The sequence below is a fragment of the Lathamus discolor genome, chromosome 3 (genome assembly GCF_037157495.1).
Source record: "Lathamus discolor isolate bLatDis1 chromosome 3, bLatDis1.hap1, whole genome shotgun sequence".
Classification (NCBI taxonomy): domain Eukaryota; kingdom Metazoa; phylum Chordata; class Aves; order Psittaciformes; family Psittacidae; genus Lathamus; species Lathamus discolor.
Window position 1 is genome coordinate 118147551 of NC_088886.1, and position 18180 is coordinate 118165730.

At 39.5% G+C, this 18180-nt stretch overlaps 1 protein-coding gene across 8 annotated transcripts in view; it reads right to left on the reverse strand.

Moving 5' to 3' along the window:
• Nucleotides 1-7262: 7262 nt before the first annotated feature.
• R3HDM1 (R3H domain containing 1) overlaps nucleotides 7263-18180 on the reverse strand; it is a 54111-nt gene continuing 43193 nt past the window's right edge. For 7 of the 8 annotated variants that reach the window (XM_065671308.1, XM_065671305.1, XM_065671304.1 and 4 more), the window contains 7 exons: nucleotides 16610-16713; nucleotides 15830-15997; nucleotides 12765-12934; nucleotides 12155-12305; nucleotides 10642-10724; nucleotides 9757-9841; nucleotides 7263-8709 (listed from right to left, as the gene is read on the reverse strand). In XM_065671308.1, the coding sequence (XP_065527380.1) occupies nucleotides 8333-8709; nucleotides 9757-9841; nucleotides 10642-10724; nucleotides 12155-12305; nucleotides 12765-12934; nucleotides 15830-15997; nucleotides 16610-16713 (1138 nt within the window). In that variant the 3' untranslated portion in view covers nucleotides 7263-8332. The remainder of the gene's footprint in view (nucleotides 8710-9756; nucleotides 9842-10641; nucleotides 10725-12154; nucleotides 12306-12764; nucleotides 12935-15829; nucleotides 15998-16609; nucleotides 16714-18180) is intronic. The other variant, XM_065671307.1, reaches the window with a different exon arrangement.

Sequence of the window (18180 nt, forward strand, 5' to 3'; positions counted from 1 at the left end):
TGTTTCAACTAGTTTCTATAAGACTTGAGGTTGCCAGCTGGGGAAACTGTGCCGAGGGTGAAAAGGGCACTGTGAGGAAGACCGCTTACTTCATCTTGAAGACCCCTGCCCACAGCCATCGGCGGGCAGTGTGCAAGCGCCAAAAGGGAGGAGTCCTACGATAATGAGTACCTAAACTAATTCTGGTATCCCTGCCGAACTCTCGGGAGCCTAATGAATATGTATGTTTGTGTATAACAAGTATCCACCTTGTTGAGCTCTCAGTGTGCCGGTTAGGAGCAGCGATCCCCCTCGCACTCTGTGTCTCAGTAAACATACCTGCTTCATAACTGTGAGTTAATGAAGTTCTGTCCCATAAAGCAGGACACCCTCCACGCTCCCTGGTGAGTCAGGCTGTGTGAGGGACTGTGACGAGGACAGTGCAGCGTTCACAGCACAACCTCAGCAGGGACACAGCCTGCAGAGGCACACAGCCTCTTTTAGAATCATGAGACAGCTTGTGCCTAGGCAGCAGTGAAGGCCAACAGCATCCTGGCCTGTATCAGCAACAGTGTGGCCAGGAGGGCCGGGGCAGTGATCATGCTCCTGTACTCAATATGACAAACACATACATGGATTTGCTTTCACAAACCATAGGTGTTGCTATGTGGATATAACTGAGTTCACAATAACAGGAACAAAGCTCTCTAAAGACACAAGGTTAGACAAGAAGTTGAAAATGGCCAGAACTCTTGAGCAAAATGGAGTCACATAGCAAAAGAATTTGTAAAGGTAAAAGAAAGGTGGGGGGGAATGGACTTGATATGGGGAAAGCTGATGCCTGTGCAAACATAGGGTTAAAGTACTTTTAGCTTAACTTAGGTAGAAGATAAAGAAGAGTGTTTGTGTTGCAAGTCTGTGGTGAGATAACAGGATTTAGTGGCCCCACTAAACACGAGTGAATTATTTCTTCCCGTCCTTCTACTTATCAGTGCCTCCCGAATATCTGCTAGCTTTGGATACTTCTTGTCTATATGTCCAGTTTTCCTTGCAATAAATTTCGTACAAAGGTCATACTGTTCTAAAACTATCAGAAAATTATAGAGATGGCTGGTGTCAGCTAGTTTTGTGATTCCTGGGGCATCCGGCTGTGCCAAAGGTGAAAAGTACACCGTGAGGAAGACTGCTTACTTTATCTTGAAGACCCCTGCCCACATGAGGAAGACTGCTTACTTCATCCTCAAGACCCCTGCCCACGACCACCGGAGAGCAGTGCGCAGGCGCCAAGAGGAGGAGACTTATGATAATAAGTTCCTGGAGCTAGTTACAATATTCCCCGCCTATACGCAGGAATTATGAATATGTATATGGCTAAGGCAATAGTGAAAGTATATAAACTTGTAATGAGGGCTAATCAGTGCGCCTCTGGCTACAGTCACATGCCCAGCGCTGTTGCTTTATTGACTTTGTCCCTCAATAAAACCTTGTTATCTCGATTAGAGAATGTGGAGATGGACGACACGGACTCTGGCGGGGTATAAGCCAAAGACCTTTATTGCTTCACTAACAGGATTTTTATCCTATCGTCCTACAAGCGTGTCGTCAGAAACGCCCTGAGAGGGTACTGCCTTGTGTTCACGTGCTTCTACTGCTATGCCGATTGGTTCAATGCTACTGTCCACGCTCTCCTTCAGTCACCAGCCAAGTTCCTTCCCTCCACCACAAGCCCCCTCCTCTCCTGCCCTCCTCCACTTCAAGGACAAAAGGCCAGCTCATCAAGGTTAAACCTGCTTTGGCCCTAGTACTGTCCCACAAGAGGAGTGAGCTCGAATTTCACACTCAGCACTAATGAGACTGCACCTTGAATCCTGTGTTCAGTTCTGGGCCCCTCTCTACATGGAGGACATTGAGGCGATGGAGTGGGTACAGAGAAGGGCGACAAAGGTGGTGAGGGGTCTGGAGAATAAGTACATTTCACAGTAATGAGGCCAGGACAATTTCTTTCAGGTGCTCTGATGATAACATTTTGGGAAGTATGCTGCACTGGAGCTTTTTCTGAAACAGATCTGTGACTGTGTATTCTGGGGAACTACTGAAGTAGATACTGTCAAACATCCGAAGGCCAAAAAATGCCCAGTTTCGACCTGGAAAGCTTTTCACTGTTGTATTTTGTGAGACCTGGAGATTAATTAGAACTAGGTCACTGGATAATGACAACTGAAAAACCTACAAAGGTATAGAAAAAGAGACAAATCAATGGTAACAATATACAGAAATTATTTTACCCCTTAAAATGCAGCATATAGAAAATGTGTCACAGTAACCCTCCTCACTGGGTAAGCTTTGCATACACATACCATGCTTCTGCATGTTTCTTAAAGAAGTAACCATCAGAACACTACAGCTTTTCTGCCAAGATGGTATTTTTTGTATGTTTTCTTTCTTTGTGGTACAAAACAGATTTAAGAACAGTGGATGTTACGAAATTAAACTATAAATCTTTTGTAGATGAACAAAGAATGCCTGTTCTGCATGTGCACATAGAGGAACTGCTTTTTTGTTGGTTGGTTGTTTGTCGGTTAGTTACCAAGTAATTTTGGAAAATCAAATGTAACAGATCATTTGGGGTAGAAGCAGTCCCTTTTGCAGCCAGCTTCTAGCGTGCCTTCCACCTCTATTGCAGCTGTGTCTGAAAAATCTCACTACAGTCAGCACGGTGTATTATCTTCAGTCCTTGGCCTAATTCATCTTCTCAGTTAACCGGGGCATGGGAACTGAACTAAGAATAAACCTTACTGTTAAGCATTATCCACAGCAGCACAGTTTATAATTTATACCAGTTTTAAAGGCATACAGCTATCAGCAACATACAGATTTCTCTAGATAGCTCTTTGCTTTACAGCACTAGTCTTATCTGACAGTCAAGTTTCTCTTCAGAAATGCACAGACAGTTCATTATAGTTGCATGCATCCCATAGAACGACCAGGCTCGTGTGCTTTACCAGCGAGACTGAAAAATGGAGAAAGCTGCAAACACAAACGTGTTTGTGCCCTGGACCAAATTTCACTGTTTAATCATCAATTCAGCAAGATCCATTTTCAACATGACAAATTTTGACAAACGGCAAACATCACGGAAACATCAAAGAGCTACAAACAGGATAAAAAACCCCTTAAGGGGCTGCCAAAGAGAGTCAGGAACCCTTATTAAGGGGCTGCCAGAGTCAGGTCTAAACTCCAGCCCTGTGAGCCTCAGCACACAAGGCAGACATTTAACTTAAGAGGAGGCTCATACACATTGTAATAAGAACATGATTGCCTACATTTTCAAGTCAGCCAAGAAGCAACTTAATTTACACTGGATCTTGCATCTGAAGTTTGCAGATGTGAATAGTGACGTTGGTTGCAGGTTCCAGAATAAGAGAACTTAAAGGGACTTAATTTTCAGAATGTTCTGGAAATAAGGCCATTTTAAAGGTTCTGGTCTACACCCAAGAAATAAGGCTTCCAAAATGAAGTCCTGTTGACATTGTGCACTTTATGTTTATACTTGCTGACATTACTGGCCCCAAATACCCAAACCCAAAACATTTTAAATGTGAATCAAAGAGTGGACATCAAAGAGTGGCAGCACATCAGCCTTTGTGAAGGCTGAGCTGTAGAAACATTGAAGGGAATTTAAGTCCTTTCTCAGCTGGAAATTCATAAAAATTCCAGCTATGATAATCTTTTATCACCTGTAGCTTTGAAGTGGTTTGACCAGTTTTCTCCAAAGCTTCATATAAACATTCTTTCCCTCAGGGCTAAATACAGGAAATTATAGCCTGCACCAATTTGCTAGGGAAAAAGTACCCTGGAGCTGAAATAGCTACTGATAAAAGAAGTTAGTTACTATTTTAATTAAGATTCCCTTTCAGACATCCAAACAATTTAGGACAAGATCAACTCAGAACAAGTCAGCTGTGAAGTTTTAAGGCACAAATGAGTGTTCTAGCATGATAATATATTTATTCCCCCTTGAGAAGGAAATGTCTTGCTTTACTAGGTAGGAAATGGGCATGGAGCTGCTTGAATAACCCAAGACAAAAAAGGTCTTACTGTGAAAGGCATGTTGCATATTGAAGAATCTTGCGTGATTTCATTAAGCTAAGCAATTCTTCTCATGCTTTGACAAAACTGCACTCACATCTACTTAGGGCTGTCCTGTTCCACCTGGATCCTGAATCATAATGGGTGTTCTGTAGAGGGCCAGGATGGTTGCAGATCAGAACACCCAAACACTAGTCTTCAGTACACTGCAGGGCTAGATTGATTTCTTCATAAGTGTTCCACTACTCTTCTTTGTGTGTCATCTTCTAAGTGTGTGTAAGTCATAGAAAAGTATTTCAGATTACAGCAGGTTAAATTTGCTCAGGGAGATGTTTTGGATAAGGTGCAAGATGCCCATTACCAAGGTTTCACTTCATCCAGTCGTACTGGACATGACATAGTTTGGCAGCCATGTGGAAGCTACAAATGGATTCTCTGGTGTGCCTCTGATCTACCTGAACCTGACCTCAGGTCTATGTAGTTTTGAGTGTTCCCAGAGTATGAAGCATAAATGTCTTTTCTTAATTTTGACTTACCATTTTCACTGTAGTATCACAAATAGCATTGAATGTTCACAGTGCAGGGGTGCATTTTACACAGTAATATAACTGTATTAATTAAAAATTGAAATCAAGAAATAGCAGCCCTTGGTGTAGGAGGTAATAGTTAAGATTTGTTCAGCTTTTCTGGTTATTCTTCCAGTGCTTTTTCCTCAGCTTTACAGGTTAGATATGTTCCCAACCAAATTAAACGTATCAGATCACTGCAGTTTCCCACTTAATTCCTCTTGCCACTATTCCCTTTAAAAACGGCTTTAATGTTCAACCACTAAAGCACTAAAGATTGATTGAGAACACTTACTTACACTGGTTTTACATATGTCTATTTCATGCCATAAAGCACTTTTATTTGCTTTCTAGAACATGATCCAAATCTATGGAACAAATCTTGTTGCAGGGTTTTTGTACAGTTCCTAAAGCTTGTGTGTTATACGGAACCAGAAGGGGCAGAAGTGTAAAAGCCAGGAAGGTACAAACAGCCTCGGTTAGGTGAGCTTACGCCATGTTTGCTTACTAAAGACAGTGTGAAATGGCACAAAATCAGGAATGAATAAGACTGTGAAGCAGAAGTATTTGGACTGTGTGCCCTCTGTAGACATCAGAGGCCCTTGACACTTACAAAGTCATCTCAGTTGTATCTGTGTGGCTTGTATCAGCATGTCCAGATTGAAAAAAAAAAAAAGTCACTGCTACCATTTAACATGAAAGGAAATGTACTCAGAAAGGGTGACTTGCCTGTAGTAATTGTAGGTATCAGATTCAGGATTAGACTACAACTGGCTTATTATGTTCTAATTCTTATTTGTAGCGCTGTTCACACTCATGTTTGCAACATACTCGATAAGAGTTCAGTATTTGTTGGGCCTTGCTCCTCATCAGCGGATCCCTCTCCTCTTTCTGTTTGGATTGCTTGTGTTCTCCATGCTTACCTCTCTCATTACACTTTCTTCTCTTTGGTTATTGCAGATGAAGTTTACCAAATGAAGCAAGTCAGGCAGCATCCTTAGGAAATGGTTTTATTTGATGTTGGATTTAGTTCTTAGGTTATTTCAAAAAAGTATATGGAAGCTCTCAGCTATTGTTTGCTCTTCTACATCTGTGAAAACTCCTGTCCCCGAACGTGTTAGCCACAGGAGGCAGCTACCTCTCTGGGCTGAGACACCTATCAGTACAGACCTTTAATCTGTTAACCGCTTTTACGGGGTTAGAACTGTAATCCTAAACTAGCACAGGAAAGCAGGAGGCAGTGATAGACCCTCTGTTAGCTACATTATCTTTCTGCTGTTCAGAGGAGGGAATACTGTAATCTGCATAAGATGGGTTCTTACCATCTTTGGGTCTGGGTGCAGTAAATGACAGCAGTCCAACCTGAGGAGGAAATATATCCCCTTATTCAAGTAGTATATTCAGTAAAGTAGTAGCATAAGAACTCAAATGCCGAGAAGCACCATCCTTTTACAAGAGTAGATAGCGATAAGGAGATTTTGTCTTTTAGTTAGGGGCTTGAATCTGAACAACTTCCCCTCTGTTTTAGGGGAGTGTGAGTTTACCTTTAGTCTTGTAAATACCTGCTGGTACAGCATTTTGCAGAATCAAGTCCAAAATACCTGTTTTATTATGCTACATTATTCCCAGACAGGTCAGTTTTCATCCAAGTACTTTGATTCATGAAATGATTTAAGAATTTAGCACACATAGGGCTGACTGTTCTTGCCACTTCGTGTTTGGTTGCTCAGGGACAAGATTTTTTATGTAAAAGATGAAAATTCATGCTGGTTTAGGCACCTACATTCTTTACTTTTCCTCTGTAAAATATGTTTTTAAACATATTTTTAAACATTTAAGCATAACATTTACCTTAAGTTTCAGCCTGGAGAAGAGAAGGCTGCGTGGGGACCTCATAGCAGCCTTCCAGTACCTGAAGGGAGCCTATAGGGATGCTGGGGACGGACTCTTCGTCAGGGACTGTAGTGACAGGACAAGGGGTAACGGGTTAAAACTTAAGCAGAGGAAGTTTAAATTGGATATAAGGAGGAAATTCTTTCCTGTTAGGGTGGTGGAACACCCAGTTAGGGACACTGGAATTGGTTGCCCAGGGAGGTTGTGAGTGCTCCATCCCTGGCGGTGTTCAAGGCCAGGTTGGATGAAGCCTTGTGTTGGATGGTTTAGTGTGAGGTGTCCCTGCCCATGGCAGGGGGGTTGGAACTAGATGATCTTGAGGTCCTTTCCAACCCTAACTATTCTATGATTCTATGATTCCAAGTTTCCACTTACAGGAGCTACAAACGCATCTTTTACAGAGCAACAGCCTTAAGAAGAGAAGTAGTTGCTCGTCTACACAGCAAATTTGTGCCTGTGCTAAAAGTAAAAAACCAGGAGCAGTCCCTTATGATGTCTTATCAGTTCCTCCCACTTTTTACTCATACAGGGAAACATCTAAAAATGATGATGGGCAGGATAACGTAAATGAATGCATCAAGAGAAGGAACAGCAGTAGTGGTTCTTTGAGAAGCTCTAGTATTTGTGTTGGTTTTAAATTGTTATCTCACATTTGAAGGGATACAGACCATTAACATGCGCTCATTCCCGTTTCAGAAGGCTCCTAGAAGTTTAAACAAGTGAACGGGAAAAGTCTGTGTTTGTAAACATTTATTTTCTTGAACTGGAAAAGGCTTGCATCAGCGTATTTTGTACAGCCTTGCAAATTACACAAATTGAAAAAAGTTTGTTTCATTTATGTGCAATGAATCTTTAATGTCCAGTGAGCATCTGCAAATGATGAAAACTTAAACCATTAAAAAGGTTTCCAGCACTTATCAAACACAGTTATCTTAGCATGAAAAGGAAGAGAAAGATATCCATACCGGTGGGAACACAAAGTGCAAACATTTTGTCACTTGTGAAGATACGTTTTAGTTTCTTCACACTTTTGCTAAAAAGAAGAAATATTAAAATGTGATTCAGTGAACATTCTTTTTAACCTATTCATATTCCCATTTAAATAATTATTAAACTTGCTGGATCAGCAGTGAATCCTTCGAGGGCACAACCTACTTGTAATTTCTTTTGACATTGCTTGAATGAATCTCAAAAGAAAATGACCATCTATGGAGTTAGTTGCTAAAATTATATATAGATCTTTTTTCTTGGGGCTGGGGGGTGGGGGTAGGAACCCCAAACAAAACCACAAGGGACAAAGAACAGGTTAACTTGAAGATTTGGGATAATTTGCTAGAAAAATGAGTGTAAGTCCTTGAAAATGGTTCTCTTTTCCCCTCCACCAATCCTCAGGTTCCTGCCTTGGAATGGACAGCTGTGTGCCAGTGTGAAAAGGGATTATAAAATACAAATCTGAATATGGATTTTTATGAATGTTTGCTGTACAATAGAACTTTGGATCTGATACAAGAATTCAAAAATATAAAACAAAACTACTATAAAAGTAGGGGGCATTTCAACAGCATTCCTTGTAGAAAGCTGCCTGTCTCCAAAATGATTCTTTGCTATTGTTTGGAATTAACTCTGTATTTTTTTTTTCTTCATCTTGCTGGATCAGTGGGTTATTTATTCTTTAATGGCTAATGTCATATGACAGAACATCCCAGGAGTCTCTATGAAGAGAACAGAAGCCCCATGACATCAAGCCAATCAATGGAGAGGAGGACATGGATGTAGTAAAGGCTGAGTGTCCACTGATGTAACTGCTACTGAGAACTAGCCCTTTCCAGAACATGAGAGTCGTAGTGCTTCTTGCTTGTTCTCAGCCTGAACTTACTCACTGAGGTACTACTTTGTTTCTTCAATGCATTCTGAGCAGCTGACATTGTAGGGAACGTAGCTAGAACCGTGTATGTGGAAGCCAAGTCACTAGATTTGGATGACTCCGCATTCACACTACTGTCTCCGCTGCCACAGTAACGACGATGGTGCTGCTGCTGCTGCTGCTGCGCTTGTAGACACTGCGAATCCCTTAGCCACCGAATCTTGGCACCAACTTTAAAAAGTTCTCCAAATAGTTTTTCCGCTTCCATGCGAGTTATGCCTTCTGGCAGTTCAGTAATTTCTAGAACTTTTCCCACAACTGAAACAGGAAAAACATTCAGTCTAAATTGGTCATTGTACTTAATGATACAACAAACACAATGGAAAATGAGTTATTTCATACTTGTATCTCCAGATGGCTGACACAAATACACAGACATTCCAGTTCTGGTATTCTGGAGAGCCTTTTGCTTTCACATTTAGCACTGCTTACAGTTACAAGCATACAAATAAAAGCTAAGAATACAAAGAGGGCCCTCAAAAGAAAGGGAGTGGAAAAATGATCACCTAGTTTTGCAGCAGGTTTGGAAATTCACTACAGCATCTCACTGGCTTTGCCTGTTACTGCTTCACACATCACCCACCATGCTAACAAACTAGTCTGTCTGCTCTCAAAAAATCCTCTCCCGTCAGTTGTTAGAAAATGCCGATTTATCCGTAACTTTCTGCAGTGTTGACAATAGGTAACACCTGCAACACAATTATTTCCAGTAAAGATACGAAGATAGATGAGGTCACATTTTATTTGGATGACATCTTTACCAACTCCAAGGAGCTAATCTGTAGATTTCCCAATACATCCTCCAAATCCATATGCTTATTTGTATTAGAAGAAAAGAAAGAAAAAAAGTGAGAAAATGAAAAAGAAGGAAAAAAAAGGAAAAGCAAAAATAAAGGAAAAAAAAAAGGCACAAACTATTTTGTGGTTTATGTTTGATTTCATATGTCAGGCAAGTGAAAGGAAGCAGGGCCATGTATATTTAATATAACTACTTAATGTAACAAAACAGAACTTACATCCAGTAAATGGACCAACTTGCTTTTTGTTTTAGTACTGTCCAGTCCTGATCTTCTCTGGTCTTTCTCCAGGCGTCATAACTACACTTTTCTCATTTAACCTCCCTCTTCCCCTCTCTCCAAATCAAGACTTCCTCTCCAGCCTTATGTTTCCAGTGTTTGCCATGTCCATGTCTGTGCAATTACTCTTCATTCTGTCCCTTTTCTCACCTGTGCTTTCCTTGTTACATTCCCAGCCCATCACCATAATCCATTTTTCTGGAGAACTGTGTCAATCAGAATTCTATACCTGGTTCTCCTGCACCAAGATCTGTTGAAGCAGCCTTCTTTGCTGGTTTCTTTCCCCTGTTTCCATGTCTGTTTCCAGGCTGACACTGGAAAGATTGACATAAATGATGTACTTTAATGACAAAGCACCAGGTTAGCTCAGTGAAAAACGGTGAAGAGGAATTTCTGAAAAATAACCTGTGCTACCGTGGTACAGGAAAGATTTTAATAACCGGTTTTAGGCTTGGAGTTTAGCAATCCTGCAGTGAGGTACATTCAGTCCTTGGCTTTAGAAGAAAGGAAGGAAATGGAGGAGGAAAAAAAATCACCATAAATCTTCTTGGAAGAATGCACCTTCCCCTCCTTCCCCACCCCAGTCCATCACACCTCCGGGCTGATCTTGGGTAGAACTGAGCAAGGTTGAGTTAGGGAGTCTGTGTCTGTCCCAAAAGTTAAGGAGATGGCAAAACTTTTTAGCTTTGCAAACACTATCATTTTAGGTTTTTCTTGTAAGAAACAAACACACTCTTTGCTTAGGAATACTTACGTACAGGTTTTGTTTTGTTTTGTTGCTACTCAGATGAAAGAAAATCCTTTTAGCAAACGTTCTCTCTCTGATTTGTGAAACTGCTGGCAAAGTGCAGTTATAATCCATCTAAATAATCCATAATCTACACTGTGCCTAAAGCTAAATTTCAGGAAAATGCTTCTCACTTTCTTTAATATACTACAAACAAGAAGAATGGGAAGTATCAACACGAAACAGAACCATTATTGGAAAACAAGCACTTTCCACTCAATTACTCTGCTAATGCAATAATGTATTCCCCATTCATTGTGGTTATAACGGCAGTCCTGATCCCCACCCCCAGCCTCAGTGTTGCCAGGAGATTGTTCTCTGTAATACCTGTTCACTTGTTACTTGTCCTCGTAATAAAGATGGCGGATTGTATTGCAGGGGTTGGCCAAGCAATGGGTATCGGGCATCTCCTTTGAGAGAAAGATAATTAGAAGGGTTTTTCTGTTGCATGCTATTTTCTTCCAAGTTCCTCTTACGACATAGTTCTTACACATAAGAGAAAGCAGAATAATTATGCACAAAATAGAGTATTTGGCTAGGCTAACAAAACAAGGTTTGGCGTGATTACGTGAATCTGAGTCAGTCACATACTGTTCAGAAGATGAAAAGGCACAAGCTTTCTAGCATGTACGGATTACACTGAAAAACACACTAAAAGTTTTTCTTCATTGTCTTATCTAAATCCTCTTATTTCAAAATGAGCTTAGTAAGGCTAAAGCTACTCTCAGTATACTAATGTAATCATTTTCATGGTTATATTAGAGCCAGGTACATCTTCACATTCCTATCTGCTCCAATGATTCACATGAACAATGGAATAGAAGCTTTTAGTAGTCACAGAAGATTCAGAAAGTTGAGAGGTATGCTTTACAACAGGCAGCCTGGAAGATTTACATCACTGGAATACAAAGCAACGACAAAGACTACAAAGCAGATAAGGACAGATGAATTAAGGTTTCCTTTGTGAATAAGCAATAAATACAGAACTTTCACTAAGTTTTGTTTTGAAGTAAATGTTTCTGTAAAAGCCCCATTAATTTTGAGCTTTGGAACCACACAAGGAAATATTTGCCCCTGACGAAGTTTTCTGCTTGCATAAGTTTTTTAAATGTTATCACCTATCATATCTCAATGAAAACTCCCCATTTTCTGGTTTTCTCTTAACATGGCAGCAGAGGACTGAAATTCTACAGGGAATTTTTTCTGTCTTTGGGTGGGTACTATCTGAAATACTAACTGAAGCAGCAGCAGTACTGACTAGAGGCTCTAGTCCATCATGCTGGTTATTCTACAGAGGAATGAAGAATTCTCGCTTATGCAGTGGCTTGATGCAATACAGCATCAACCAGTATGCAAGCCTGGCGGAACATTCAGTCTCTCAACATCACATTTCTGTATCACTCCCCTCAAAAGATACTATGTTCACCTAATGTATTAAGGTCAGTTAGTCAAACAATAGCTTTCTGATATTGTGTGTTGTTCTTGATTGATGGTTAAAACTTAAAGCCAAATTATATCAAAACTTTATTCATAATTTCATGCTGAAATTGGAATTTCACTTAAGAAAGCTAATGGGTTATAAAAGCTCTCATAACAAGATGATCAAAAGCTGTTGGAAATACAGGGAATGGTATCTGTGTAGAGAGAGGTGAAATTTTACATAATGCTTTAATGGATAATTCTGATGATCCTGCTCCAATACTATTAGTACCAAAGTGAGCTATGGTTTATCAGAAAATCCTCATATAACCTGTATTTGAAAACATTCAAGTAAAAACAAAACAAAACAAACCCAACAACAAAACAAACATACACACATTTTAATTAAGTAAAATTATACCTTGTCCAGGGACAAAAGGTCTAGAAAACTGGGGCACAATAGAAAGAGGTGTTAATGTGGGACGGATGTTCTTCATGTTTGACAGCTGAACTGGTGCTGGTGATTGGGCCGGTGAGGTGACAGGACTACCTAGTTGAGGACTATGCTGCAACTGGAATAAACAGCAAGTCAGTGTTTTAAACAATCTAAACACCTACAGCACTCAATGACTGCAGTCAGGTTAAAATCACTAATAGTTAAACTCTTAAGTATTGTCAGAGAAGATATTTATTCCCATAAAAGAACTTTCGAGAAAATATTCAAATGTTCAAACTTAGACAGGGGAAGTTTAGACTGGATATAAAGAAGAAATTCTTTACTGTGAGGGTGGTAAGGCACTGGAAGGGGTTGCCCAAGGAAGTTGTGAATGCTCCATCCCTGGCGGTGTTCAAGGCCAGGTTGGACAGAGCCTTGGGTGAGATGGTTTAGTGCAAGGTGTCCCTGCCCATGGCAGGGGGGTTGGAACTTGATGATCTTAAGGTCCTTTCCAACCCTAACTATTCTATGATTCTACGATTCTATAATATGCAAATTTTAAGTCATCCTGGAAAACAAAACAAAACCATCATACCTGTGCAGCACTGTCTAAAGTGCTAAGTTCTGTGGACTTCTGCCCCCTTTGATGATCACAGTAGTATTTATTCTGTTTCCATGGTGGAGGTGAATGGTTCCGAGGCTGAGGATTGTTAGGTATATTTAGCTGCATCATTACTACTCCTCCACCTGGTGGTGGTGCTACTGCTACAAAGACAAGAAATAAGTAGGATACAGTTAGTTCATACTTTTCAATTGTAATTTTGGCAGAACAGATGTGAATTTAAAAAAGCAAAATACCATGAAACCAATGAAACTCATTATTGAGACTGTTTTTTAAAGAATTTATTCTATTTAATAGTAATTGGAAGTATTTAACATTCACTGTAGCTGCTGCCAGAGCAATGACTTGAAGAACATGTGATATTAAGCATAAATATTCTCTATTTAAAAATAGAAGTCACCTAATTAGTTTTACATTATATATGGCAACACTGACTCAAACTGTTTTCTCTGATTGGATGGCACACATTGGAAAGACATGGCATCAATCTGTAGTCTGAGGCCAAACTTCCTTCAGTTACAAGTGTATATAGGAAAGTTTTTCTGAGCAAGAGACTGCAAACAGATCCCCACATCCTGTACCACTGTGAGTCTTGTGGCTACAGAAACACCAAAGTCATGGGAGAACACCTAAACAGGCAACGCTGTTCTGTAACATTTTACATGAGGGGTTGTGATGAGAGGCTGCCTGAGAGGAGCCATCTTCCCACTTTGACCTGGTGCTGTGTCAGGTAATTTATGTAACATCCTATTTACTTGTAAATGGTTGTTAGCAATTTCCTTCTCTGCTATACCCACTATTTACAGCATTTCTCGGAAACCACGATTAAACACATGCTTTAAATATAATTTAATCATCCACCTTTACAGAGGGAGTCTACACTGCTCTCCATTTACCACCAACATCGTAGCATCAGTTAAGGGCAGTCAGATACAGCTTATAAAATGCATTCACCTTGCTTTTTTTTTTTTTTATTTGATTTTGAATGGGCTGTTTTCACTACCTTGGGGCTCCACAAAAAGCAACAGACTCCTTCGAGAAGCAAACCAAACAGTGTAGAATAATGAACTCATTAAGAGTACATTAGCTTTGTAAATTGTATCCTGAAATATTTACTATCTTGATACTTAAGACTAGCAATGTTTTGACATCTGTACTTTCCTTTGAATGGCAAAAAGTTCTACCCATGTGTTCCAGACTGAAATGGAAGCATCAGATATCTGGCTAAGTTTAAGGGAAGGTGTAAATGGAAGAATCCCTGATCGAGCCACATTGCAAATATTTCTGTTTTGTTACATGGCAAAATAAAATATGACTCTGTTTATGGATGTCTTCTACATAATGAGAATAATATAGAACACAATAGCTTCCAAGTGGCAAAGCCACAAACATATGTAATCCCTGTATGTAAACCTGAGACATACCAAACATCTATATACACATACATTAAAAAAAAAACTGGTTTCATGTTAATATTTTATGCATGCATTTCTAATCATTATTAATTATACTGGTTTACATCTTACTGGTTTATACTCTCTCAGTATTTTATTCTGCAGCACTCTAGCATACTCTTTTGAATTATCTCTGAGAACTGCGCACCCAATAAAACCATGCTTTTCTTTCAAAACCACCTACAGCACCATTTATAAACAAGTACCACAATCTGAAAATGCTGTTTAAACTGCAACAGAAAGCTTTCTACATCCAGAAAAAAAAGTTCGTACTACTACTTCTAGTTCCACAGCATTTCAGTAAATTAAAATAAATGCAAATCTCTTCCTAAAGAAGCATCCCAACAAAATAAAGTGTCATAGAATCCCTAAGTCAGTTTGCAGACACTATCTCCTGTCAAAACCTAGAAGGGAAACACAGCAGAAACCTTTGAAAGGTTTCCCAGATTTACAGTCTGGCTTTCCCATACGAAACGAAACACAACTCTGCTGCATATCAGCATATGTCCTCATCTCAGTGGGTTTGATTTATCATCTCAGTATCGCTTACTGAAAAGCATGCTTTTCTTTGTTCTCTCAAAATTTGTTCTCCCTCTGTTTTAAAGGGCTTCCCTCTTCCCCAAACCTCTTTATATCAGAGTTTAGCAGGTATGAGCAAAGCCTTCGGCTTCCTAAACCCAGCACTTCCAGGATAGATTAGGAGCATAGAAGAACAAACTAGTGTGGGACCAATTTTAGGCACCCTGAAATGAGAGTCTTCCAGAATTAAATCCAAGCAAACTTGAAGCAAAATGGGAACAAAACCAAACCTGCCCATGAACTCTAATACACTGCTAATCCAGCTGTCTTGCCACTTAACTGCATGTTGTTTATTAATAAAGAGGGTCTAAAAATATCTTAAGATAAATGTTTGTTAGAAACACCACGTGTAGGTCACTGACCTGGGGTTGTTTAATCTGTTGCTTGCTTGCAAAATACTGAGGTAGCAGTATTTGAGATTACCCCTTTCAGGCAACGAAATCTCTAACATACCAAATTCCCTATTAGGAAAATACGGACTGTACCACTATGATCACAGGATTGTTCTGTAACCTCTTGTTTGGAAGCTAACCTGAGTGCTCTTAATTTCCTAACCCATCTATAAATTTTTACAGCTGGAAATTCAGAGGTTTTAAGTGTTTGGATATTAACACTTATAAACATTTCATGAATATGACAAAGCTCTGTGTCACCACTGTTTTCACATACCACTGAGGCTGCTATTTATACACCTTTAGAAATTACCCAAACATTTTGTAGATCTAAACATTCCAAACCCGATTTAAATGCTTCTAAGTGACACTTATCTGCTGAAGGCTACCTCCAGGCTGCCTTCATGAAGTTGGCTATTGTTTCAATTAAGTTCCACGCTATCATTTTAAAAGTTACAATAATAGCAATTCAGCTGAAGAATTATAAAAGAAGTATTTGCAGAGATGGTATTGAAGTTGCAGTTGTTCTAGCAGTTAGCCATGAAATCAATCTGATAACTTACAACAGATTTCCAGACAGAATGGCTTAGATTAAAATCCCAATATAATATACCTTTTATTGGCTGCATGATGGAAAGACCAGTGGGCGAACTTTTATATGATGAGGGTGGAGACACTATGCTGTAGTGCACAATGGGAGCAGCCTGTTGCGGCTTTGACTTTGATGAAGGTGGCAATAATGTAGGAGGTGATGGCTTCTGACTTGAATGGTTGCTATAAACTATGAAAGCAAAAGCAGTAAATAAGGCTACCATAAGAACAAAACCAAAATGCCCAACACAGCTTTGGGGTATTTAATTTAGCTTTTCAGCAGGTCAAAAAGCTACCTCTCCTCTATCCAAATGCAGAACACACAGTTTTCACCCTCTCCTCAGGAATTCTTAAGAAAATCGCTGCTCCTATCCCATTAAGTGAAATACAAAATGCTTCTTGAGTAGAAGAGCCTAGCATGCTGCTTCCAAAATGTACCTTGCTCATTCTATCAAATGTAAACCCAAATCTCAAAATTTCCAGACCCTTGTAGCTATTCAGGAAAACATGGAAGTCATTCTGCTGACTATGTATAGTTCCCCTGTCTGTCCCAACTCCCAAGCATTCAAGGTGTTTCGATGTACACTGCTGAATTCTAAGCAACTTGAGAGCTTTCAATGATAAACAAATTGAGATGTCAAGTCAACTGCTTCCAATATGACTTCAAAAATGGAACACAGGAGGAAACATGATACAGTTGTTAATTCTAAATCAAACCCTTAATAGCAAATACCAAGTCACCCAGCGTATTAATAGCTACACGTTTTCAAAGTCTTTCAACAAAAAACTTTATTCCCCCAACCTGCACACTGCTGTCCTTGAAGCTGCTGTGAGTTGCATGGTGATGATGTTCTAGGAAACTGTATCTGCTCTGATCCAGGAGGCTGCAAATATCCTACTGATGAACTGTAATAGTAATAATAAAAAAAGGAATAATAGGCATTTGTGCTACACATTTATTTAATAATGACTGCATTTGCTGTCTAGATTGAGATGTTAATTTTATAATCAGTAATATTCCCACCTACCGCCAAATCCACTCATTCTTCAGAAACCTGAATTTTCACATCTCTTCCTTGGCAAAAAGCCTATGCCAGCACACATTGAGAGGATCTACTAATTCACCTATTTTGATACACCATTTTTGTATCAGTATTGCTATATGGGTATAAAGACATGCAGAACAATAATAAAACAACAATTTGTTGTCTTGCCCAGTTAGCCAGAATTAGGTCTCAAGTTAAATGATCACCACAGAACCTGCTATGAGGATTCTGGATGGAGCTGGAGCCTGGTCCCATACAGCTGAGACAGCTTGTTCAGGACACCAAAGGAGCACACTTCTGCTTCAGTATAAAGTAACGCTGCTTAAAGAGATGATTGCCTTTCTGTGGCTTTTCCAAACAAGGCATGGGAGAGACCACCTTTCATTTGTAATATGTAGGAAAAGGATAATTTTCAAAGTTTGTATATGCCAGGTATTTTTTAGGGCGTTCACAGGAATTCACCAGGTAAGTAATAGATATGGGCAAGTTCTATCATACCACTAACTGATCATAACTGCCAGAGCCAGATTATGAGGTTGGTGGACCATAATCAGCATGGTGCCTATAGAATTTTGTACTGTAGATAAAGTAAACATTTAGAGGGAATGAGGAAAAAAAATATTACTTCAAATTGTGGAAAAGAGTTAGGTGTATTCCTGTTGGATTTAACATTTTAACCTACACTGTCACAAGAAGTTTGTTCCATCCTTTGTGCCACAGTTCAGTTACATAATATTAAAGACTCACATCCACTAAAGCAGGCAAAACTCAGTGAAAACTTAACCAAGGTTTGTATCTGCATGGGATATGTGCTCTCACACAGCTGCTCCTCTGTCTACTGATTACAGCTTTCAGTAGTGACCTGAAGGTGAGAGACTACCCAGTTCCTGCAGAACAGTACTCTGCCTTCCTTGCCAAAGTACTGCAACATAACCATTATGATAAAAGCAAGATGCTGTCATTAGTTGCTAGTCTGCTCTTAATTCCTAACAAATGTTTCCCTGTTCAAAATAGAGGGGCATTTAAATGATGCAAAAGATGATCAAGTACCAGAACTTACTTCAAAAAAAGTCTGGGATTATGCCTACCTATGACTTCATTGAACGTCAAGTATAACTACAGAAGAAAAGAATAAAAACCTTCAGACACAAAAGAATTCAGGTTTCAGTGGATGAAGCCATGCATTGATAACACAAATACTATTTATGTCTCTGCACTCACAGAAAGATGAAGCAAGCTTCATACTGTTGCTGCTTGTTTAAAAGCTGCAGGAAAGTTATTTTTAAACAATGCACATAATTAAAAAAAATAAAAATTTGTAGTAAGC